At 37.8% G+C, this 26,971-nt stretch overlaps 1 protein-coding gene across 3 annotated transcripts in view; it reads left to right on the top strand.

Moving 5' to 3' along the window:
* Positions 1-235: 235 nt before the first annotated feature.
* The window catches only part of HACD4 (3-hydroxyacyl-CoA dehydratase 4), a 31,523-nt gene continuing 4,787 nt past the window's right edge, over positions 236-26,971 (top strand). Inside the window, exons 1-5 of one of the 3 annotated variants that reach the window (XM_037153909.2) lie at positions 236-324; positions 2,007-2,110; positions 5,247-5,374; positions 14,610-14,722; positions 18,596-18,702. In XM_037153909.2, the coding sequence (XP_037009804.1) occupies positions 2,080-2,110; positions 5,247-5,374; positions 14,610-14,722; positions 18,596-18,702 (379 nt within the window). In that variant the 5' untranslated portion in view covers positions 236-324; positions 2,007-2,079. The other 2 variants (XM_037153908.2, XM_037153907.2) reach the window with 2 other exon arrangements.

Raw genomic sequence — 26,971 nt, 5'->3', positions numbered from 1 at the left:
AATGTGCAAGAAACGTAAAAGGATGCGCGAGCATCAGTGAGAAGCCAGGGGAAACGAGAGGCCACGGACGCCTGATCCTGGGGGAATCAGGCCCATTAGCTGAAAGGAAGGTGTTAGGGAAGGTGTGGCCACAAACTTCCCGGCTGAACCCCTCACAGGTGAGACAGGCGCGCACCTGGGCCACACCCCCCGGAGAGCCTTTGGAATGGCTTGATTGCCTGCTTTTGAAGCCCAGGTGGGAGGGCCTGTTAATTTCCACGAAGCTGCAACGGAGTCTCAACCCTGAGACTCGGACCCCCTGTAAAAAGCTGCGTGGACCTGCAGGTAACGCCGGGGGTGGGGGTAAGTGGGCACGTTCCGGCGCTGCCAGGCTGGGGTAGCCTGGATCAGGAGGAGGTGGGTCATTTGTGGTTCAGCGCGTTGCCGCCGCTGCAGGAACTTGAGGAACTTGGTTTGCTTCGCGTGTCCGTTGCACAACCTTGGGCTTTTTTTTTTTTTTGGTAAATTGCTGAATGTAGAGAGGCCCCGCCCTTCCGCACCCGGCCGCGGGGCTGCCCCTCCCGAGGTTCCCCCGCGGTGCTCCTTCTCTGGACGGCGCTGAAGGCCCTGGCGGTGGCGGCCCACGGGGCCCATGGCGCTGCCCGCCTGGCTGCAGCCCAGGTAGGGCGCTCGGCCGAGGCCGGAGCGGAGAGGGTGCGGGAGGAGGGGCCGCCGGGGCCAGGTCCCCCCACCCCATCGGCGTCTGGGCGGGCACTGGCGAGCGCGTAGCAATGCAACCCTGTGCCCCACACATCCTCGAGCGCTTGACCAGGTATTAGCTAGTTTAATTCTTTCGATAACTCTGGTTATTGAACTCTGTTATTTCCCTCATTTTACTGATGAGGAAATAGGAAGGACAGGCCGGGCGGCCACCCCTTCATTTTGTGCGCTCTTTACCAGTCCTTCTTCCCTTCCCTCCCCTCCACCGGTGCCGTTCCCTTGACTTTCTCAGACTTGGCGTAGCAGGGTGAATTTTAGATCTACCCGAGACCGAAAAACCTGTTGTATGTGTATATTCGAGGGCCCAGTTCCAGAAAAACTCATTCAGTGGTAAGGCTTGGGAACTGTATGTTTAACCGAGACTCCAAGTGATTCTAATGCTGGTTTAAGGGAGGTATTCCGCTTCCCTACCCCGTCAGTAGCTTGTGGCATTTTAGGGTGCCTGAGTAAAATCATAAAGCTACACTGTGCTTCCTTTCCAGCCTTACTGTTCAGAGGTTTCACATCCCCAACTAGGAGAAAATCTTGTCTACACTGGCAGGGCCACTCCCACTACCCTTCTGAACCCCCGGGAGCACTTCAGACAGTGCTTGGCTGGAGTCCCTCAAAGGCTTATCTGTCAATCATCTCTTAAGTCATCTCTCCAGCAACTCTTTTTTAAACCCAGCTTGACTTCCTTTTTTCTGGCCCGAGCCACTAAACTGCCTTCTGTGTGTGTCTGATGAAGGAAACATCTGCCCTTGCCACACAGGAGGCAGTGGAGAGATACCCTAATCACATAACGCATTCTAAAGTCAGGTATGTCCAATGACTGAATTGCCCGCCATTGGAGAATGCCACCTTCACTGCTCCCCTTTGGTGACTGTGAACTAGCTCTCTCTCAAGTTCTGCACTTACAACACATATTGACTATACCAACCCCTCCCCCATGTATTTTTTTCCTTCCCCAAAATATTCAAAGCGGGCTTTGCAATGCTTACTTTTATCTGTTGGTGAGCAGCAAGGTTAGAAGTTTATCAAAGATGCAGTGGATTTTGAAATATAGAACCACATTTGGCTTTAAGCAATATAGGATAGGCATTAATGGAAGGTGTATGTTATGGTTTTTTCAAAATCTGATGGGCATTAGAGAGGTATCCAAATAATAGACTGATAGTGAATACTTTTCTCTTGTTTGCTCTGGTTGACCAGTAGGTTAATTCAAAGATGTTTTTTATAGCGTTTAATGGATTTTTCTGTATTTATAGGTATAGGAAGAATGCCTATCTTTTCATCTACTACTTAATCCAGTTCTGTGGCCACTCATGGATATTTACAAATATGACAGTCAGATTCTTTTCATTTGGAAAAGGTAAAACTCTAAAACACTTCTTGATTTGGACTTTTTTCCTTGTTTCCACCTAGTCTTGCTTATGTTAATTTTTTAACTTCTGTGAACTTTATCTAATACCCTTTACTCCTCTAAATATAGTGACCACATTTTCCAGAAACCATGCTTAGTACAAAAAACAAAACCTTTCTGGAGAAGAGGGAAGATAAAATGAGGAAAAGGGGTTTGGCTTACCCCTGGAAAAGTATTCATGGCATTGATACCATTTCTCTCTTCCCTCTTAGTTTTGGACTGAATGTTGGCAGATTTGGTGTGTTTTGAGGAAATCTGTAAATTCCAGCATGTATAATATTTTGTGAAGAAAAATTAGAAACTAACCAAATTTTTCCATTATTTTTAACTGCCCAGGTTTAAGGTAACTGGAGACCACTAATTAATGTGTCCCTAAGAAAATGCTTTATAGGTGACTCATCACTTCTATGGAAGTTGACATTCATGGTTTAAGTTATAAGCTTCTTCCAGTTTCCTAAAAAGTAAAGATTTTTAAATAACATTTCAATTTTCAAAAAAAGGAATTACTAAAAGATTGTCAAAATAAAATTCTTTTCATGTCTCATCCCCACATGGTGTCATCACAGTTTACAACTGTTGAGTGACTTGACAATTTGAGCAATTGCTGGTTTCAGCTAAAAAACAAACATGTCAAATATATCTGGGAAAAGTCGTGCTGGGCTCATCAATTCAGACTTCTGTATCATCAGGAAATTAATCAACTTTTGAGGTATCCTAAACTATTTTATGTTGCTTTCTTCTTACTGCAAATCTACAGAAAAATTCTTGTCTTTGGTAAGAACCCCCAAAAGTACAAACCTCAGGCTTGAATTTCGGCTGTGTTGGGAGTCTTCAAGCAGAAGAAAACACAGGCGATGGGAAAACTTCCTTTATATTTTTAGAAAAAACAAACCAACCACTTCTAGGCCTTGGAAGTTGGCTATGGCTTTGTGGGCATATCACAGGTCATTCACAGCCCAAGTTATGAGCCATGAACTCCTTTGCTACCTGGCCTTTCCAGTGAGAAAAACTGCTTTAGTGAACAGTGTGTTTATTTCTTAATTTTATTCTACCATTATAATTATAAAAGCTACTTATTAAAGAAACATAACCTATTCATATGGAAGGCAGACTGAAAATGACTAAGTGGGGTTTCAGTATAATTCTTTTTTTAAATGATTTTTCAAGTACAGTTTTCTGTCTTTTACCCCCATCCCAACCCCACTCCAGTGCTCCCACCTCCCTCCCATTTCCACCCCCCTTAGTTCTCGTCCATGTGTCCTTTATACTTGTTCCTGTAAATCCTTCCCCTTTTTCCTCTGAAATTCCCCCCCCTCTCCCTTCTAGTTGCTGTCCCCCTGTTCTTAATTCTTGAACCAATGTATGAATGAAGTTAGCAGTTTATAGAAGCTGATGACCTGAACCTGCAACACCTGCTCCCCCCCCAGCTGTGCAACTGATGGTGCTGTCAGAGCAGGTGTAGGCCCCTGGGTGAGAGCACGGGCTGCCTTGGCCTCCGAGCCCACCTGCGAAGTGGGGATGGTATTAACAGTGTCCACAGACAGAGCTGCCGAGAAGAGAAACCCTTAGTGCTCAGTGGTAATTTATGGTCACTAGGCAGGCAAGAGAGCATAGTCTTCCTTAGATACTTCTTGATATGGAAAGATTTCATTTTAAAACCTAAAACAAAAGAAAACTAAGAGGACAGCTAGATCAGGAGCAGAACCATAGAAATGAAGATCTCAAGGAGGGTTAGCAATAGGGGAGTGGGAGGAGGAGAAGGGGGGAGAAGGTACAGAAAATAAGTAGCATAGACAGTAGATAGAAAATAGATAGGGGGGAGGGCAAGAATAGTGTGGGAAATATATAATCTAAAGAACTTGAGACACGTGGTCATAAACTAAAGGGGGGAGTGGTGGGGGAGAGGTGTGCAGGGTGGAGGGGAGTGAGGGGGGAAATAGAATAACTGTAATGGCATAATTAATAAAATATACTAAAAATTTAAAAATAAAATTTAAACCAGCATATTTGTCCTCTTTGGAGGAATATTTGTTTCCCTCCCATTTCAGCTCCCTCCAAATTCAGTCTTTCATTTGGGCCCTCTGCAGTGCAGACTCCGAAAGCCCCCACCAGAGGTCCAAGTTCTGGTGTTTCAAACCCACAAAACTGGAGGCGGGTAAGGGAAGGATGAGGAGGGTAAAGGGGACCAAATACATGGTGACAGAAGGAGATTAGAATTCAGGCGGTGGGCACACAACAGAGTATACTGATGTCGTATTATAAAGATGTACGCCCGAAGCTGATGCTGTCACCAGAATAAATTTAATGAAAAAAACTAACAAAAATCCAGAGAACACTAAGTATAGGGCATACATAGTGGACACACATAAACTATGATTTGATATCATGGCATCATTAACACCATTTCTGTAAAGCATCTCTGAAATCTTATTTTTCTCATCTCTCATTTTCTTGTCAGTGGAAAAGCTGTGAGAATAGTTTCTGTAATAAGTTCACCTCCAGCCTGTTTACACTTTTTAATCCTCACCTGAGGACGTGTTTATTGATTTTTTTTAAGAGGAAGAGAAAGAGGAACATTGATATGAGAGAGAAACATCAACTGGTTGCCTCTGCAGGCGCCCTGAACCTGCACCTGCATATAGGTATTGAACCTGAAACCTAGGTATGGTCCCTGACTGGGAATTGAACCTGAAACATTTTGGTGTACGGAATGAAGCTCCAAACAAGTGAGCTACCTGGCCAGGGCTCCAGCTTGTTTATTCTTGATGTAGTCTAAATTCTACTGGTTTTTATGCAGGAATTGTTTTATAGTCTCATAAATGGGGAATAAGTGCTATAGCTTTGGACATGGAGCCTTCTTTTTCAAGTTTTTACTTCTTTTTGGAAGAGGAACAATTAAAATACACTGTAATATGAACTGATTTCTTCAGTTGCATACTCCTCATGATGTGATGATCTAGGAAATTTCTCACGTGTACAATGAAAACAGGGGTAAATCTCAATTTTATTTAAAAGTGCTATGGAGATGTGGGCTGTGCTCTAGTTTTTACTTACTATATCTGTATTTTTAATTCACTGGACGCAGATTCAATGGTTGACACTTTTTATGCTATTGGACTTGTGATGAGACTTTGCCAGTCCATCTCCCTCTTGGAGTTGCTGCACATATATGCTGGCATCGAACCAAGCCATCTTCTTCCTAGGTTCCTGCAGGTAGGTTTTTATCATGTTATTATTTTTTAATCTGTTTCACACTGAACTTTTTATTTATAGTCTTTCTTGACCTTATAGCCATTAAAAAGCTAGTCCTTGCCCACTGAAGACCCAAGTCACCAACACAGAGAATTCCACGTAAAAAGTACCCATCCTCAAACACTGCCCGTTAGAAGAGCCACTGGGAAACGTTCAGGGCAATGAAGCTTGCTGCTCTGTGCAGGACTGCAGTGCTCCTCGCCTGGAAGATTTCACAGGGGCTTCCCGGTGCCCTGCGCAGGGGAGGGGAGGGGAGGGCTGAGGAGAAGCCATTCGGGCTTGGGCAGGGTGCCTGGCTCCTCTCCCTACACTGTGGGATCCAATCACCCACAATCATTGGGCTGTTTCTGGGAAAGGTCACCACACACAATACCTGGTAAAGAGTAGATGATTTTTTAAAAAATCTATTAATTTTTTGAGAAACCTCTTCACTGTTTTCCATAGAGGCTACACCAGTTTATGGTCCTATCAGCTGTGTATGAGGTTCTCTTTTTTCCACATTCTTGTTGAGATGTTTTAGTTCTCGTCTTTTTGGTAACAGCCATTGTAGTGAGTGTGAGGTGTTATCTTACTGTGCTTTTGGTTTGCATTTGCCTTATAGCTGGTGATATTGAGCATTTTTTCATATGTCCGTTGGCCATGCCATCTTTTCCTATGCCTGTATGTCTCCCTGGAAAGTGTCTAGTCAGGTCCTTTTTCCATTTTTTAATCAGATTGGATTTTTTTGTTGCTGTTGAATTATGTGAGTTTTTTGTGTATTTTGGATATTAGACTCAGATGTTGAATAATAATCTTGTACACTTAAAAATTATGTCATTAACCAATATTACCACCTACAAATTTAATTTTTTACAAAAAAATTTAAAGATTTAATTTATTTCTCTTTAGAGGGGAAGGGAAGGACAGAGGGAGAGAAACACCAGTGTATGGTTGCCTCTCGTGCGTCCCCTGCTGGGAACTGGCCTGCAGGGAACCGGCCTGCAACCCAGGCATGTGCCCGGACTGGGAATTGAACTGCGATTCTCTGGTTCGCAGGCCCGCACTCAATCCACTGAGCTACACCAGCCAGGGCTTACAAATTTTCTTTCAGAAAGGAAGCGAGTAGGAGGTATTAGAAGAAATTAGCCAAAGAACACAATATATGTATTTATGCATAGCTCATGGACACGCAACAATGTGGTGAAGGCAGGGGAAGGGGGCTTTGTGGAGGGATGAAAAGGGGGAAGTGAGTAGGGGACATGTGTAATGGTGTCAACAATAGGCCAGGTGTTGAAAGACAAACACCATATGATCTCACCTTTAACAGGAAGCTAAACAACCAAACAAACAAGCAAGCAGAGTAAAAACAAAGACACTGAAATAGAGAACAGGGGGACAGTGACCAGAGGGGAGAGGGAAGGGAATTTAAGGGGAAAAAAGGGAAGGGATTTGGAGAAACAAATAGGAAGGACACAGGGACAAGAACTAAGGGGGGTGGAAATGGGAGGGAGGTGGGGAGCACGGGGTGGGGCGGGGGCTGGGATGGGAGAAATAGATAAAAAATTGTACTTGAAAAATAACTAAAAATTAAAAAAAAATTTTAAATTAAAAATAAAAGTTCCTTTCATCCCTGTTCAGAGAACAGAATATTTCCTAGCCATCTCTGTTCACTCTGCCACGTTTACTGAGGACAATTGGGAAAGAGTGGTTATTATTCATGGTTATCTAGTGTAGTATTTAACCATAGACTTGGGGATCAAGTGGACTTGGGTTTCTATCCCTGTTCTACCTCTTGGTAGCTGTATGCATTTAAACAAGTCACACGGGTGGTCCACACATTATTTCCCTATGTGATGTGAAAGTAACATATATCTCATGGAGTAACTGGGGAAATGGGTGACATAAGTTGCCAGCACTTAAGTGTTAAGGGTTAGGTGACTATATGAACATGTGTTTAAAATCTTCAGAAAAAAGGCATTTATATGAGTATTGCCTTTTAACTATTCACAAAATAAGTTGGAAAAATGGATAAACAACTAAATTTGAGAAATTTGGATTGTAAAAATAAAATGTCAGAACCTGATTATATTGTTACCACCTAGCAGAGTGCGGAGAATATGAACACACACTTTGAGTTGTTGTAAAATGAAGGAGTTACATAGATCTGTGTATAAATTCGCTTAAAATGCCATGAAAATTTAAAAGCTGGAAATAGTAGTATAATACTAAGGAACCTAATAAATCAACAGTATAAATTTATGGGAGATTTTAAGTTTTACTTATTACATAAAAGTAGAGAAATGGTATTCATGAAGATGAGGACATGTTAAGTGTTGAAATATCAAATGTATAATAAAAATCAGGGCGCTATTTAAAGTATGAACTACTAATAACAGAGTAATGGTTGGCTAACAGTCAGTTAGCCAGGATCTAGATGGAATTCCCTTAAACACATTCCCTTATAAAAATAAAAAATTGTACATATCTTTCCCAGAAGAAGCATATTATTTGGGAACAAGATTTATTGATGTTTATTATTTGTTAACAGCCAGAATGCATATAATACCAGCACCCCATGATGCTAATTTCAGAGAACAGAATTAACTCAGGTTAAATGAAAGGTATACTCTGTTGTATGAAATTATTTTTCTTGGAACATGGTCAAATTTGCCTAAAATCTAAGTCATGTGTTCTTATGGTATACCTTTTTGGACTTTTTACTTTTGTAAGCTAAATTAGCTAATATTAATATTAGCATTTTCAAATTTAAGAGTGGTGTCATCTCAGTTATTGTTAATATACATGATGCAAGTCAGAACCAGGACAGTTAAATTTGTAAGAAAGAAAATAGAGCACCTTGAATATGCCTAGAAAAATAGGCACATTTTTATGCTTTCCAAACTTATATAGGCTTGCCCAATTATATAAATTATTATATTAGAAATCCTACTTTTTGGAGTTCTAGAAACTCCAGAATATCTAAGTGTGATTTTAACCACTATTAATCGAAACTTTGATGGCTTGTAGAAAGAAATATGATCACTGTAATCAAACTATATTTTTGTTTAGTAATTAGAAAATAAAAGACAAATATACATTGAAACTTTTTATTCAAAGGTGAGGTTGTAGAGATGGGGCTCAGATGATTCTGAAGTCTTTTTGTTGGGAGAAATAACAAGTCAGGGATCACCACATTGTACCGTTTTCATCCTGGGCTGATTATTCACTTTTCTTGTGATCATTTGGGTCCTCTTAAGATTCCATCTGTTCTCTATTTCTTTTATTCATGTACTGTTTTTCCTATGGTGTTCAGAAAGGACATGGTATTGGAGAAAGCTTCAGAAACAAAGGTCATGCAGTCCAAAGTTTCATTTTCTCCCCTTTCCTTTATTAGCATTCTGCAGAAGTTAGAATTCCTTTGTTATGAGATGTTATGAGACGACTCCAGGGCCACTGCTTTAAAATAACCAAACAAAACTCTAAGGTTGTGAAATCTTTCCTGGTTTTCCTGTTTCCCCATTTTTAAGTGAAGAAACCGTAGTTAAGAATGTGGCTACTGACTACTATTGACACAGTAATCATAGCTGATTGCATATGGTGTCTTCAAAAAAATGCACAGTGCCGTGGCTTCAGACAGGCTGAACATGTCTGCACATTTGTGATGATATTTTGCCATTACTTTTGCGAGGTTGCTAAGTCTCAGCTGAATTCTCTTTTTGGGAACTGGTCTTCCAAAATATCAAGGTAAATCATTCCAAAAATCGGTAGGAATGATAAATTACTTGAACAGTTAGAATTGTATATATCAAATGGTGGTGGTGTGTGTTTAGGGGATGTTTGTTCTCTGTGTTTTGTTCTGTGCATTTTTAAATGTTTCATACACGTATGTTTATTTTGACAGAGAAAAACCATTATGAGTTTTTAGAATTACACAGCACTGCTAGAGAAAAAAGGAGGAAAAAGATTTATAATAAGACTATAATAATTTAACACATAGATATATATTTTTATGCATTTAAGAAACACACATAGGAGAAAGGGCAAACGGTCACATAAATAGGTATTTATAGACATCCATTTTTTTGGAAATTATTTCATGCCAATTAAAATTATATAAGGAAATATAGTTAACTTTTGCTATTGCAAATTTATAAAATGGGAAAGTAAAAAAGATCCAAACATGCAGGTATCTATTATTAGAAGTGATGATACAAATGAAAACTAAGTATCTCACCATTCCAATCTCTTCTTCCCAAACAAGCTTGAGCATTTTATTAGCTTAGTTTAAAAAAAATGCTTGAATTGGTAAATTAATTTACTTCAGTAGGTTTGATATCAGAAAACAACCTGGCTTTTACAGAGCAAAAATATTACCAACTCTGAAATACTGACTTTGACATCTTTGTAGGGCTTTGTTCTAACCTTGAGTGGAAGTCTGAGGAAGAGGTTTGTATTGAGGTAGCTCGAGGATGCTTTGACTCAAGGAGTGGGGGAAATAGCCACAAAGCAAACTTTCGTGTCATTAGATTGGTGTGACCTTAGGGAACCCTCCGAGTAATTCAGTTTACTCCTTCACCTGTTGAGAAATGCTCAAAATACAAAGACTTCATACAATACAGAACTGAATTACAGTGGTTAAATTCTGCATTCTTTCCTTTGCTTCACAGTAAACATGGCTGCACAGATATGTTTTACACACTTTTTAAAGTCTATAGACCAAAACAATAGAAGTATATTATTACCCCAACATTATCATTCTGTTTGTGAGCCCAAATTACGAGATGATCTTTATATTTATGAATCTCACTTTCTATCTCTGAGAGGACAAGCAAAACTACTCCAAAGGTCTCACAGTTACAGATTCTTATGAGCACAAACATGAAGGAAATTCCAAAGGAGAATATTTTAAAATAAACTTTTAGTAAAACAGCCAAGTTTCACCTTAGTTTCCTTTTAGCTGTGAAGCAGGTACTTCTTTGCATTAAATAATCTTCTGATTTTTCCATAAAATCATATAGATTTTTCTCTCCAGTTTTTGTTGGGGACAGATTTATACTGTTAGCCATAAAACTAAAAATAGTGTCAGGCCATGAGATTTTCAAAACTTCAAAGCCTCCTGGGAATGAACTATACACACAATTCACCCTGTGGGTAAGATTTTAGATTTTCCTCTGTAATTTGCATTTGATTCATGGAGTTCTTCAGTGTAGTAATTATAAAGCTATATTCACAGTATAATTTTAAAGATACTGAGATTAACTTTTTATTCAGTGGTAGTCTTGATTATCTATAGAGAAAAGTATATTTTCCTACAAAATACTAATTGCTAAATAAAACTATTTTTAAAAATAATAATCGCATACATTTATTTAGGGCTTTCTCTGTGCCACTGAATATTTTTCTAAGTTCTTCACATGCATTATCTCATTTAATCTTCATAACCTTGTCCTAACTATATAATACTAATTATTATCTTCAATATAATCCCTGAGCACAAAAATTAAATAAATTACCTAAGGTCACATAAATTGTGATTGGTGCAGGAAGAATCTGGATTTGGGCTCTTTGTTCTGATCTCTCAACTCTCTCCCCACATAGGATGTAAATACCATGAGGCTGGGACTTGCTCTTGTTCATAGTTTTACTCCGCAGGGCCCAGAACAGTGCACTTAATAAGTATCTGTTGAATGATGAATAAATAAACCAAAAATTTAAAACTACCATTAATTAAATGCTTTTGTTTTATAGAAGAAAGCAATTGGTGGTTTTTGATCATATATAAGGGTGTGTTTCTGAAGTTCTCAACAAAAGCTCACACAGGCTTGAAATAGTAAAATAGTATTTGGGGCTAAAACTAATTTATTTTCTAAGATTATAGAAATTCTCTGTACATTTGAAGTATCATTTTTGCCCCCTTGAACAATTTATAACTAAAGTGCTAGCTGCCATGTCTAATGTAACAACTTGGTTTTAAGTCATTGCTTAACCTGGAGTTTAAGATTCCCAAATAGAATGTTAAAATGCAAAGTATTTTTATTTTATAGTTACCATACTTTTGAGCAGACCGCATTACCACCATGTTTAATTTGGGCTAAGTTATAGAATTTTTTACTGTACTTTTATTCCACCTGTTTGAGTTGCACTAAACATCACAGGGCATTCACTAGCAGTTAGTCATGTTCTCATAGGGTTTGTTTAAAATGACAAAGTGCTAAGTTCTCCCAAATGTACAGCTCCAAATAACTGGTGAAATTATTATGTGTAAACAAAAGAAAAAAATTTACAGTCTATTTAAAATGGACTTTAGTAGGTTTGGGTATTAATTTAGAAACTTAAGGAGGTTCTTGTTTTAAGGTTTAACTTTTGAAGAGAAACTTTGTGGGAGAATTGGATATAACTTGGATGAAAGACACAGGGACAGCCATCAAAGAACAAAGATGAGCATGTCTTCGTGTTTTGGAACAACGGATTTAGAATCACATTGTCTAGATTTTTTTTTGTAATTAATTTTGGACTTATTGTAATGACTTTTTTGGTTTATTGAGCTATAATTTACATATAGTAAAAATCAGCTTTTTTTTGGTGTACAAGTGATGAATTTTCACAAACTTACACAGGCAGTTGCCTTTACAATCAGGATCCAGAACACGCACAGCGTCCCAAAATTTCCGTCAAGGCCCTGCGAGGTCATTCACTCTCCTCACCCAACCCTGGAAACCACTGATATGATTTGTCTTTCCATTTTTGCCTTTTCTGGAATGCCATATAAGAGAAATAATTTACATGGAAGTCTTTTAAGTTTGGCTTATTTTACTTGTTATAATGTTTTCTTTACATCCTCACCAGCAGTATTTACATTGTCTAGATTTTGGTTCCAGATCTTTTGGCAGGTCACTTTTACTTTATGAACTGCAGAAGCAGATAATAATAATAGCACTTACTTCTTAGGGTTGTTAGGGAGATTAAATAAGGTGATGTATAATTGGAATCTGGCATAAAGTGACCAATAAATACTGACTTTTGTTAATTTAGAATATCTTCACCTAAATTCTACCATTGTATTGCCATTGAATGGTCCAATTAGGGAGAAATAACCACCAGATAACTTGATAATTAGACTGACATTGTGTGTGTGTGTGTGTGTGTGAGTCTTCACATACCTACATGTATGTACATGGTTGTGTAGTTTTTTTTGGGGGGGAGGGCACGTTGATTGCTGATTTCTATGCAATAGGGATTCTATCACTAACATGCCACAGACACTCAAGTGATGATTTTCAACAGCGTGAGTTTCATTGTGCAGCTCCAGTCTCTCTTTTGAAGATATTTTCTTCTCTGTACTCGTCATTTAGGGGCAGCCTGACATCATGGAAAGCTCACAACTCTGGGAACCAGGGAACGTGAGATGTATACACTTTCAGGGCTGCCACTAGTTTGGGCAAGTCACTTAACTCATCTGGTTCCCAAATTCCTTATTTGTAAAAAAGTGGGGTTGGGTTAGTAGCTGGCAGGATGGGGGGGACACTGCAGATCCATCTTATCAAGAGGTACCTGGGTTTTTTCTTTCAGTAGTCAACCCTGTCATTAGAAATAGGGGATTTGTGTGTGTAGTTATGTGTGTGTGTCTTTTGAACTTTTATCCAAGTGGATGAATTTCCTAATTAGCAGTCAGTGATTAAATGAAAGATTAGGTAGTTCCTAAATTGTTGTTTGCTGCTAAGATCTTCTATCTGAAGGCAGCTGGGTGTTGTGGTAGCCATCTTGGGTCATTCAGGAACTACCATTGCAGGTAATGGTAATTCATTACAGAACTACAGTTAAGTTAAATAGAGAGACAAAAGATGGACAGAAGAGAAACCATAGAGAGCATCCATAGTTTGACTAAGGTTTGAATCATGTGGAATTCCCATAGCTAAGCAGCACCCTCTTGACTCACTGCTGTGGGCGTAAACATGCTGATAGAGCTTATACATGTGGGTTTCTCATCACGTGGCCCATTGTTGGCAAATCTTGGATTTCTCTGCACTAAGTGATTTTCCAGGACTAACTGCCTATGATTCGAAGTCATAGATTATCCCCTTCTTTTCTCCTTGATCTGCTTTAGAAACAAAGACGGCTATTGAAAAATATAAAACAATCTCCCCCTTTCATTTATTACTAATATGCTCCCTCAATCTCCACTGAAAGAAAAGTGAAATGTTTTATTAAAAACATAAAAATGCAGACTGTACAGGGGATATCAATACAACATAAGAAGGCACATTATATTTAGATTGGGAAAGAGGAATGTATGTCTTGAGGTCAGTACTTAGAGCTAAGCCATACTTGTGTGAATTCTCAATAATTTGTAAATGCTTACTGACTGAAAAAAATGAATATATTGTATTTTTTTTCATTTGCTACTAGTTTATGAGGGTTAGGATTATAGTCTCCCTTTCCCCCTGCCCTCCCCACTAAAAAATATAATAAAGCTACAATGGTTTCCTTGTTGGATGAAATAGAAGTGTATTGGCCTGTCACTCAATACCCTTTATGATGCAGCCCCCAGTGCATTTTCAGTTTTACCTCCTGTTATTCCCTTCTGTGCACCCTGCTCAAGCCCCCAGGGGTCCTCATGACTCCCCAGCACACACATCTCTGCCTCTTTGCTGAGGCTGCGCCCTTGGCCTAGGATGGCCCTTTTCTTATCCAGTCTACCTCACAAACTTCTGCCTGTTCTAACTGAAATGTTGCCTGTCTTCATAAGTCTCTGCCTTCTTTCCCCAGCCAGGTATCTCCTGCACCGGACGTAGCACTCTGAGTGGCAGCATTATCCACAGTGTCACAGTTACTGCCTCACACGTTCTTGCTGCCGCCCTCTGGCGCAAGGACCACGCTGTCATAATCTTAGCATCTAATACCTAACAGTCATGCAGCGCAAGCTTGCCAAAGTGAATGAAAACATGTGTGTATGTATTACAAGAAGGGAACTATCTTGATTCAGATAAAATGTTATCTTTTCAGTCATTCTATATGTTGGAGAATACAAAGAACAGGAGGAAATGAAATTCACCCATAACCCTACTCCCTCAGAGATCATTTTAAGTTTAGGATATACATTTCTAGTTAAAGCATACATGTAAGAGGAACTCTGGTTTTTTTTTTTTTAATTAGAAAATTACCTACATGCCTAACAGATGATTCTAATTGTTGACTTTGCTGTTTTTGTTGTTGTTAGCTCACAGAAAGAATAATCATCCTTTTTGTGGTGATCACCAGTCAAGAGGAAGTCCAAGAGAAATATGTGGTGTGTGTTTTATTCATCTTTTGGAATCTATTGGATATGGTTAGGTAAGGAAGCAAAATGACCTCTTAAAGCTAAATTGCTTTCTGCCGTGAAACCAGTAATAGCTGTGTATGTTTGGTTACTTGGAATAAGAGAAAAAAATAAACCCTTTTCAAATGATTTTATCTTTATATGAAAATGTACTTTAAGTGCTTTCCATAATGGGCATATCAATGATAATGAAGATCAACTGTGGGATTACAACAGCCAATCAGTGCAGGTATCTAGCAGGAGACTTGGCATAACACCAGTTTGGAATAAACCTCACAGCTGCTTGCTAATGAAAGACATTCCTTGCAATTGCTCTGGAACATGTTACTCTAATAAGCGAAGCAAGACTTTTTTATTGTATCATAGTCAGAACTTACAAAGTTGTTTTCTGTAAATTCATGATTATTTTAAATATAGGGCCCTCATCTCTCTCAGAAAAAAAAATGTACCTCCACATACATTTTTGTATGCAATTTCAGTGAGTTCAAAAGCCTGAAATGAAGTTCTTTCATGGACTTCCTAGGAGTGCTGGTCAGAACCCTTGCTTGCTCTAGATCCTCTCCAGTTTCCCTGAACTTTGCAAGGAGAGCCAAGTCTTATGTCCACCAGTGGTGCTTTGCTCTGTGGCTCACCCTGAAGAGTTGTCCTAACTGCTAATTCAGCTTTTACAAATGAGAACTGCCCCTCTTGCTTGAAAAGATCTGGATGCGGACAGGTAACAAATTAGCTGAGGTTATATAAATTTGTTATTACACTGTCAATAACTTAGCTGAGTTGAAATATTTCTAAATAATGGGTTGAGCCCTAGAGTGAATTAGAATATTTTGTTGACTTCAAATGACTATAAACAAAAAAAAAAAGGAAAAAGAAAATGACTATAGTTCTTTATATATAGAACTTAGGATGTTAGGAAGTTATTTTTAACTGATAATTTTGCAGACTTGTACAAATTTTCACAGGCTTTTGTGGGCCATGACTTCCTGTTCATGAGACACAGAGTCTCCCCTGAGACGGCGGCTCTCTGATGTGTTATTCTCTGCCGTGCACGGCTCTTTCCGAGTCAGCTCAGGCTCGTGTGAACTGGGCAGACCCGTTACAGAACAAGGTCACTTGTGCACTGAGAGTGGTATTATGACGTCATGGAAAGACTTTTGGACACACAAGGAGATCGCAGGATGAACCCCACCTCCACTATTACTGGCTATAAGATCTTAAGCAAGTCACTGAACCTCTTTTTTTTAAAATAACAGCATTGAGATAATTTACATACATTAAAATCCACCCATTTAAAGTATACAATTTGGTTTTTAGTGTATTCAAAGATGTGTGCAACCATTTCCACTATCTAATTTGAGAACATTTTTATTGCCCATAAAAAAACCCCAAACTGGTTAGTAGTCACTCCGCATTCCCTCCTTCTCCCAGCTCCTTGCAACCACGACGGTACTGTCTCCATGGACCCGCCTGTTCTGGTCATTGCATGTGGATGGAGTCATATAATATGGGGCCTTCTGTGACTAGCTTCTTTCACTTAGCATAATGTTTTCAAGGTTCCTCCATGTTGTAACATCTGTCAATACTTCATTCTTTTTATGTGGCTGAATACTATTCCCTTATATTGATATACCACACTTTTCCATTTGAGTTGTTCCTACTTTTTTTAATTTAAAAAAATTTTAAAAAATTTTATTTATTTATCTTTAGAGGGGAAGGGAAGGAGAGAGGGAGAGAAATATCAATGTATGGTTGCCTCTAGTGAGTCCCCCGCTGGGAACTGGCCTGCAACCCAGGCATGTGCCCTGACTGGGAATCGAACCACGAGCCCTCAGTTTTCAGGCCCACGTTCAACCCACTGAGCTATACCAGCCAGGGCGAGTTGTTCTTACTTTTTGGTTGTGAGGAATGCTGCTATGAATATCCATGCGCAAGCTTTTGTGTGTGCATATTTTTCATTTCTCTTAACAAAGGTGTAAAATTCCAGAGTATCTAAACCTTTTTGAAACTCATTTTTTCTTCTATAACATAGAAATACAGTTACATTCCAAACTTACCCTAAGATGACTTTTTAAAAGCAAAGATCAGGGAACTTCCTCAACCTGACAAAAACCTCTACAAAAATTTTACAGCTAACTTGGTGGTTAATGATGAAAGACTGATGCTTTCCTCCCAAGATCTGGAACAAGACAAGCAAGTCTGCACTAGCCACTGCTATTCACCATTGCTCTAGCCATGGCAATGAGGAAAGAAAATGATGTAAGAGGGATCCCTATTGGAAAGGAAAGAGTGAAACTGTCTTTATTGGTAGATTACATGATCTTTCTTATATATAAAAAATCATAAGGAATCCACTAAGAATACTGAAACTAATAAACTAGTTCAGCAAGTTTGTAGAATACCAAATCAATATAAAAAATCAATTATAAAGCCCTGGCTGGCGTAGCACAGTGGATTGAGCACAGGCCTGGGAACCAAGCAACCACGGTTTGATTTCCAGTCAGGGCACATGCCTGGGTTGCAGGCCAGTTCCCAGCAGGGGACGCACGAGAGGCAACCATACATTGATATTTCTATCCCTCTCTCCTTCCCTTCCCCTGTAAAGATAAATAAATAAGAAAAATCTTTAAAAAATCAATTATAGTCTATACATTTGCAATGACCTATAGTAAAATTTAAAAAATAATTTCTTTTACAATAGAATCAAAAGAAGTAGGAGTAAGTTTAACAAAAGATATACAGAATTTACACACCAAAAACTATAAAACAGTGTTAAGACTAAAGATTTAAATAAATGAAAAGATATCCCATGTTTATTGGTTGCAAACTTACTATCATTAAGACTCCCCTAGTAGATCTAAAGATTCAGTGCGATCCCCATCAGAATCCCAGCTGGCTCCTTTTCAGAAATTGAAAAGCTGCTCCTAAAACTCACATGGAAACTCAGGGAACCCAGCATAGCCAAAACAATCTTGAAAAAGAACATAGCTGGAAGATTCACACTTTCCAATTTTAAAACTTACCACAAAGCAACAATAAGCAACAGCGTGATCCTGGCATAAGGATATATTGTGGAATAGAGTTGATAGTACAGAGAGAACACATATCCATTGTCAATTGATTTTTAAAAAAAGATTTTACTTATTTTTGGAGAGAGGGAAAGGGTGGGAGAAAGAGAGGGAGAGAAACATCAATGTGTGGTTGCCCCTTGCACGCCCCTACTGGGGACCTAGCCTGCAACCCAGGCAAGTACCCTGACTGGGAATCAAAGCAGCGACCCTTTGGTTCTGCAGCCCTAGTGATCTGTGTTGTTGAAAGCCCTCTGGGTGATTCTGATGTTTGCCTAAACTGGGGAACAACTGGGCTGTTCAGGGCACAGAGAAGTAAAAAGATGTAGCCTATTTCATCTATTGTGTCACGAAAGCAGGTTTTAAACTATCTACTGGAACCCAAACAAGGTCCTTGGCACAGTTCTTTAATTGACACATAAGATGGCTCAGCTATGTAAGCAGAGGGATGCCAATAGGGATTTGGAAGTCATGTTGCTATTTTTAAAATTCACTCCCTAGATAGTTACAAGATTTGTTTGTCATTAAAAAAAACAAAAAACAAAACCTAGCTGTTGCATAAAATGGGCTTGGCTTCTGAGTGAAATTGAAGTCACTAATCAAGGAAACTTGATTGTCTGTGATATACCTGGTGAAACAAGCCAGACTGACAAGGTTCCCTCTCCCCATTTTTTAAACCTCTTCTGCTTGAATTATAGGAAATAAAGTATGGAATCCACACACATTCCAGCTTTATTTGTGTAATTACACAGTAAAGTATTTCATTCTCCTACTCTCCAGACATGAGCAGCAAATGATGCTTACCAGTTCCTCGTCCACTTTTAGGTACACGTACAGCATGTTATCCATCCTAGGCATATCCTACGCCGCCCTGACCTGGCTCAGTCAGACACTGTGGATGCCGATTTACCCTTTGTGTGTTCTTGCTGAAGGTAAGAAAAGAGTGACTTGCTCTGTTGCTTACTGACAACACTCAGTTGTCTAGTTATAATGTTTCACTAAATATTTTGGTGGTTAAATTACTATTTTGGGTACCACGTAGCTGACTCAATGTGTCTTTCCTGGCACACTTCCCTAGATGCAAAGAAGCAAAGCATGAAGAAGCAAAATTGGAGGGGGAAGGAGCTCTGCACAGTAGACAAAGTATTGGATGAGCAATGAGGACATGAGTCTCTTAGTCTGTTTACTCAGCAAGAAGGGGGTTAACACTGACCGATTCAGCAATTATTTCCCCCCAATTTGAAAAAAAATATTTTAAATTATAGTTGACATACAATATTAGTTTCAGGTAGATAACACAGTGATTCAACATCTGTATACCTCACAGAGTGACTGGCACGGTACTGTCACCATACATAGTCTTACTGTTATTACTGACTCTGTTCCCTTACGCTGCACATTACAACCTGTGACTTATTTTATAACTGCAAGCTTGCATTTCTTAGTCCCCTTCCCCATTTCACCAGCCCCCACTTCTCTGGTAACCATGAGTTCTGTTTCTGAGTTTGTTTTGTTTTTTAGATTCCACGTTTAAGTGAAATTGTACAGTATTTGTCTTGTCTGACTTATGTCACTTCACATAATACTCTTAGTTAATCATGCTATTTCAGATGGCAAGGTTTCTTTCCTTTTTCTTTATGGCTGAAGGCACTGATTGTCTGTTCCTTGCCTCGTTCCTCCTCCCCACCTCACCTCCACTCTGCACAGAGTCCTACGGTCATTTCACACGTGTATCTTTTGTTCTCAAATAGGTGGTAAACTCTTTGAGGGGAAGAATGTTGTCTTGTGTGTCTTTGACATTCCTCATAGCTTCTAATTTGGTATCCTTCTCCTTGCCCCTGCCCTATACTAAGTTTTTCCTGAATGGGGTCAATAATTCTCTGGGTGGGAATAGGTTTTCTTAAACTATTTTAAACCTTTGTCTGGGTTATCATTACAACTTGTCTCCCTATCCAATGTTGCTGTTATACTTGAATTTTATTCAAATTTCAATTGCACATTTCATTTCAAAAAATAGGTTAAGCAATTAGCTTTGGTTATATATTTTTTCTTTCTTTAACCAACTGAATTTCTAAGTATCTTAAGACAAATTCTAACCTGAATAGAGTATTCGTGATGACAGTTTTATATACTGGTAATAGGAATACATCTTGAACATCTGAATTACAAAATCAGAAGAGTCATTCAGTCACTATTAGGTCATCTAGACATACTTAGCAGTCCATGACCTTGGTGAATGTCTAGACCTCTTTTCCTCATCTCATTTAATTGTGTAATTATTTGGCTGATCATTAGATTATGTTAGATTGATTAAAGTTTCTACTTGAAAAGGAAATTTAAAGTTTTTACCTATTATGTGAAGAAAGACCTGGCATATGTAATATACATCATCTTAAATTCATAAAGTGGGAAGCAGTATTTTTAAAGGCCTAACGAAGCTTGGCATTTGTCATTGATTTTTACCTGGAAACTAGAGAAAAATCCAGGACTCCCAGTTCAGCACATTATTTATTCAGACTTCACCCATTAAGTCTAACCGCTGTTTTGTGCTAGACGAACTGATCAAAATAGGTCCAATTATGTATTGCATTTAAAAATTTTTATTTTTCAATTCCAGTTGCCATACAGTGTTACATGAGTCTCAGGTGCACAGCACGGTGATCAGGCATTTGTGCACTGACCACCACAACAGGTCTAGTGCCCATCTGACGACAGATAGTTATCACATTATTACTGTATATTCTCTGTGTTCTATGTACATCATGTTCTCATGACTATTTTTCTAAGTAGCAATTCTTACTTTTAATCCCTTTCAGTATTTTTACCCATCACCCCAATCTTCCTGTTATCTGACAGTTTGTTCTATGTATTTATGGGTTCGCTTCTGTTTTGTTTTTTGGATTCCACATGTAACTGAAATTCTACAGTATTTGTCTTTCTATGACTTACATCACTTAGCATAATGCCTTCTAGGTCCATCCATCTTGTTGCAAATGGCAACATTTTATGGCTGAGTAATATTCCATTGTATATGTGTAAAAAAATCTTGTTTATTCCTTTGTCTATTGATGGATGCTAGGTTGCTTCCATCTTGGCTATTTTAAATAATGCTGCAATGAACAAAAGGGTGCATATATCTTTTTGAATTATTGTTTTCAGTTCCTTTGAATAAATACCAGGAACTGTAATTGCTGGGTCATTAGGTCTAATTTTAATTTTTTGAGGAACCTCCATGCTGTTTTCCACAGTGGCTGCACCAGTCTGCTTTCCTGCCAGCATTCGTTCTATTTTCTCCACATCCTCGCCAGCACTTGTTTGTTGATTTGTTAATACCTATTCTGACATGTGTGAGGTGGTATCTCATTGTGATTTTCATTTGCATTTCTCTTATGATTAATGATGTTGAGCATTATTTCATGTTTGCCATCTTTATGTTCTCTTTGGAGAACGTTTACATGTCTTCTGCCCATTTTTTAATGAGGTCATTTATTTATTTTTAATTGTTGTTCAATTACAGTTGTCCAATCCCCCCCCCCCCACCCCATTGCTTTCCCTTGCCCTACCCACCACCACCTCCCACATTCGATCCTCTCCCCAGCTGTCTTTGTCCAGGGGTCTTTTATACATGTTCCTTGACTTGACCCTTCCCTAAATGAGATTATTTATTTTTTGATGTTAAGCTGTATGAGTTCTTTATATATTGTGGGTATTAACCCCATATCATCGGATGCATCAAATATCTGCAAATATGATGCAGATATTTTGTAATAGGGAAGCTTATCGTTTGATGTAGTCCCACCTGTTTAGTTTTGTTGTTGTCTGCCCTAAGAGACATTTCTAAAAAAATATTGCTAAGATCAGTGTCAAAGAGTTTATTGCCTGTTTCCTTCTAGGAGTTTTATGGTTTCAGGTCTTACATTTAAGTCTTTAATCTACTTTATTTTTCCACATGGTATAAGAAAGGGGTCTAGTTTCATTTTGTACATCTGTGCAGTTTTCCATCATTAACTGAAAAGACTGTCTTTAATCCAAGGTAAATTCTTGCCTGCTCTGTTGTAATTGACCAAATAGCATAAACTTATTTATGGGCTCTCTATTCTATTCCATTGATCTATGTGTCTGTTTTTATGCTACCACCATGCTGTTTGATCACTATACTTTATAGTACAGTTTGATATCAGGTAGTGTGATACCTTCAACTTTTTTCTTCTCAATATTGCTTTGGTTATTTGGGGTCTATTTTGGTCCCATGTAAATTCCAGGATTTTTTCTTCTAGTTCTGTGAAAAATGCCATTGGTATTTTGATAAGGATTTCATAAAATCTGTACATTGCTTTGGGTAACATGAACATTTTTTTCTAATTTTTATTTTATTTTTTCATCACAAAACAGCATTTATAATTTCAGAAACCTTACCATTCATCAAATACTGAAATGAGTAAACATTTCACTGCATGTTTTCCTGAAAATGCACTTTGTACAAAATATTCCCATTCCCAGAGGTTTTGAAGCGTTCAAACACTTCACTGCAATTTTTCCAGAATGCAAAGCACTTGGAGGACAACAGTGGACTATTATGTTCATATTCACTTTGATCTTCACAAACCAGTGTGGCAAAACTCATGTACCAGAGTGTCCATGACTACCCTCGGTGTGGTATGCTTTGGTGCTTGGAAGACTACATTGCAGAAAACTGGGCCAGAAGCTTATTGTACTTCAAAACTGACACAGTTGTATGAGTCCACTCACTGTTTTTCCCATGGAACAGTGATTTTCATAGCTCTTTTGCTATCACACTTACCACTGAAATGGTATTTCACAAAGATTCTTCCAGAGAACTTCACAAAACAGTACTTATCTCAGAAACCACTAGCATTTACCACATACTAAAATGAGTACATGTACTATGAATTTAAATGTTGAAGATGTGTTTTCCTGAAAACCTGCTTCGTATGAAATACTCTTTTTCCCTAGTGGTTCTGAGGTTTTTTTCAAACACTTCACCACAGTTTTATCAGAATGAGAGAGGCTTTGGACAATAAGATCATTTTAATGATGTCAGTTATTCCTATTCACAAGCATGATATACGCTTCCATTCATTTGTTTCTTCTTCAGTTTCTTTGAGCAACGCCTTACAGTTTTCTAAGTACAGGTCTTTTAATCCCTTGGTTAAATTTATTCCTAGATATTTTTTGATACAATTATAAATGGGATTGTTTCCTTAATTTCTTTCTGATAGCTTGTTATTGATGTATAAAGGTATAACCAACTTCTGAGTATTAATTTTGTATCCTGCAGTTTCTCTGAATGGACTTATTAGTGCTAATAGTTTTTTTGGTGGATTCTTCAGGGTTCTTTACATATGGTATCATGCACTCTGTAAATAATGAGTGTTATACCTCCCTTCCAATTTGAATGCCACCTATTTCTTTTTCTGGTCTGATTGTGTGGCTAAGACTTGCAATACTGTGTCAAATAAAAGTGGTGAGAGTGGACACCCTTGTCTTGTTCCTGGCCCTACAGAAAAAGCTTTTATTTTTTCACTGTTGAGTATGATGTCAGCTGTAGTTTGTCATAGGTGGCCTTTATTATGTTGAGGTATATTTCCTCTGTACTCACTTTGCTGAGTTTTTATCATGAATGGATGTTAAATTTTGTCAAATGTTTTTTCTGCATCTATTAATATGGTCATAGGATTTTTATCCTTCATTTTGTTTATATATCATGTTAATTTGTGGGCACTGAATCAACCTTGTATCCCGGAATAAATCCCACTTGATCATGGTGTATGGTCTTTTTAATGTGTTGCTGAATTTGATTTGCTAACATTTGTTGAGTGTTTTTACATCTGTGTTCATCAGGGATACTGGCCTGTAATTTTCCTTTCTTTTGTGGTGTCTTTGTTTGGTTTTTGTGTGAGGGTAATGCTGGTTAATAAAATGAGTTTGGGAGCTTTCCTTCCTCTTCAGTTTTTTTGAAATTTGAGGGTAGGCATTAATTATCAACTATTTGTAGAATTACCTGCGAAGCCATCTTGTCCAGAACTTTTGTTTTTATTAATGATTTAGTTTTTTATTAGTAATTGGTCTATTCACATTTCCTATTTCTTCCTGATTCAAGTCTTAAGATTGTATGTTCCTAGGAATTTATCCATTTCTTCTAGATTGTTCAATGTACCAGCATGTAACTGCTTTTAGAACTTTCTTACAAGCCTTTGTATTTCTGTGGTTCCTCTTGTCATTTCTCTTCCATTCCCGATTTTATTTGGGCCATCTCTCTCTCTCGTTTTGATTTTGGTGAAAGGTTTATCAATTTTATCTTTTCAATGAACTAGCTCTTGGTCTCATTGATCTTTTCTTTCATTTTTGTAGTCACTCATTTATTTCCCCTCTGATTTTTGTTACTTCCTTCTACTCCTTTGGGGTTTCTCTTGTTTCTTTAGGCAGGAATGTGAAGTTCTCTTAGAGCTGCTTTTGCCGTGTCCCATAGCTCTTGGGTCATTGTGTTTGCATTCTCAGCTGTTTCAAGCTATCTTTATTTCCTAGCTGATCTCATTATTAACTCATTCCTTATTTAGTAGCATGGAGTTTAGACTCCATGTGTTTGTGGGGTTTTTTTGTATTTTCTTCTTGTAATTGATTTCTAATTATTGATTTTTAGAGAGAAAGGGGGAGAGAGATATGTAGAGAGAAAAACATCAATTTGTTGTTCCAACTATTTATGCATTCATTGCTTGCTTGTTGTATGTGCCTGGACCAGAAATCAGACCTGAAACTTGGTGTATTGGGATGAAGTTCTAACCAACTGGTCTACCTGGACAGGGCTTGTAATTGATTTCTAATTTTATACTCTTTTGGTCAGAGAAGACACTTGATGAGATTTCAAATTCTTACATTTATTGACACTTACTTTGTGGCCTAATGTGATCTATCCTGGAAAATGTTCTGCTGTACTTGAAAATAATGTATATTCTATTGTTTTTGAATGGAATGTTCTATAAATATCTAAAGTTCATCTGTTCTAATGTCTTCAGGTCACTTTACTCATTGTCTGTTGGATGACAAGATACCTCATTGATGTAAGTGGGGTGTTAATGACCCCCTACTATTATTGTACTAAACTATCCATCTCTCCTGTAAGTCTGTCAACATTTGCATTATATATTTAGGTGCACCTACATTGGGTGTGTAGATGCTCACAAGTTATGTTTTCTTGTTGGATTGAATCCTTTATCATTATAAAGTGTTCTTCTTTGTCCCTCATTATAGCCTTTGTCTTTTTTTATTTTCCATTTGCATAAAATAGCTTTTTACATTTTTTCACTTTGTCTCTTTATGTCTATTGATCTAAGCTATAGGCCAAAAATATGCAGGTCTTATTATCTATTCAGCCAGCCCAATGTTTTTTGATTGGAGAGTTTAGTCAATTTAAAGTAACTATTGATAGGTATGCAGTTACTGTAATTTTATTACCTTTTCTGACTGTTTTTGTGAGTCTTTGTTCCTTCTTTCTTCTCCTGCTCTTTTCTCTTACACATTAATGACTCTCTGTAGTGTTTTGTTGTGTTTGAGTTTCTTTTGTGTATCTCATAGATTATTGCTTTACAGTTAACATGTACTTCGTATATAACAGGGTATGTTTATAGCAGTCTGTTTTAAGTTGATAGCTGCTTTCAGAATATATTCTAAAATAATATTTTGTACTTCCTATATTTTTGTCACTTTTTACCTATTTTATGTGTATTTGTATATATCCCTTAATTATTGTATTTCTACATAATTTTCCCACTTTTGCCTTTAATCTTCATTTTAGCTTTATAATTGATTTCCTACCTTTAGTAAGTATTTGCCTTGGAGATTTTTCATTTCCCACATTTTCTTATTTTTAGTTTTGGCCTTTCCTTTTATACTTAAAAATGTCCTGTTAACATTTCTTGTAATGCTGGTTTAGTGGTGATGAACTCCTTTAGCTTTTGCTTATCTGGGAAGTCTTATTCAATTCTAAATTGGAACCTTGTTGGGTAGAGTAATCTTGGTTGTAAATTTTCCCCCTTGCCTCACTTTGAATATTTAATGCCATTTTCTTCTGGCCTGAAAATTTTGTTGAAAAACCTGTTGTTTTCCTATGGGAGCTTCCTTTATGTAACTAGTTGCATTTCTCTTGATATTTTTTATTCTCTTTGTGCTTAACCTTTGGCATTTTAATCATGATGTACCTTGCTGTGGGCTGCTCTGGGATCATTTTGTTTGGGACATTTGTGCTTCTTGGACTTGGATGCCTATTCCTTTGCCAGGTTAGGGAAGTTTTCAGTCATTACTTCTTCAAGTAGGTTTTCAATCCCTTTCTCTCTCCCCTTTCCTTCTGGCACCCCTATAATATGAATGTTGGTGTGCTCGATGTTGTCCCAGAGGTCCCTTAAACATCTTTGCTTTATTAAGATTTTTTTCTTTTTAATCTTGTGATTGGGTGTTTTCTACTACCTTGTCAGCCAGATAGCTGATTTAGTCCTCTGGTTCATCTAATTTGATGTTTATTTGCTCTAGTATAGTTTTCATTTTAGTTAATATATTCAATTCTAATAGGTACTTTAAAAAATATTTCTATTTGTTGAAATTCTATTTGGTAGATTGCTTGTCTCTGTTTTACTTAGTTCTTTTGCTGGAGTTTTTCCTGTTATTTCATTTTGGACAAGTTTCTCTGTCTCATTTTCACGGACACTATGTTTTTTAAAAATTAATTGGGGTTAACACTGGTTAATGACATTATATAAATTTTGGGTGTACAATTTTGTGTACTCTATTGCATGCTCACCCCCCAAAGTCTAGCCTCCTTCCATCACCACGTTTGGTCCCCTTTACCCTTTGTCATATCACCACCCCATCACCTGTGGTAACTACCATTCTGTTGTCTGTATCTATGAGTATGGCTTTTTTGTTTGTTGCTTTTTGTTTTACATCCTACAAATGAGATGTTTTACATCCTACAATTTACAAATGAGTAAATCATATTTCTTGTAATTTTGCATGTGATGTTTCACTTAGCACAATATCCTCAAGCTCCATCATTGTCACAAATGTCAGTATTTTACTTTTTATGGATGAATAAATGTACTGTTATATAAATGTACTGTATCTTATCTAGTTATCCAGCAAAGGACACTTAGGTCGTTTCCCTGTTTTGACTATTGGGAATAAATGCTG

The sequence above is a fragment of the Artibeus jamaicensis genome, unplaced genomic scaffold (assembly GCF_021234435.1).
Source record: "Artibeus jamaicensis isolate MK-2021 breed Jamaican fruit bat unplaced genomic scaffold, CSHL_Jam_final scaffold_1964, whole genome shotgun sequence".
Lineage (NCBI taxonomy): Eukaryota > Metazoa > Chordata > Mammalia > Chiroptera > Phyllostomidae > Artibeus > Artibeus jamaicensis.
This window is presented reverse-complemented; position numbering and strand designations above follow the sequence as displayed.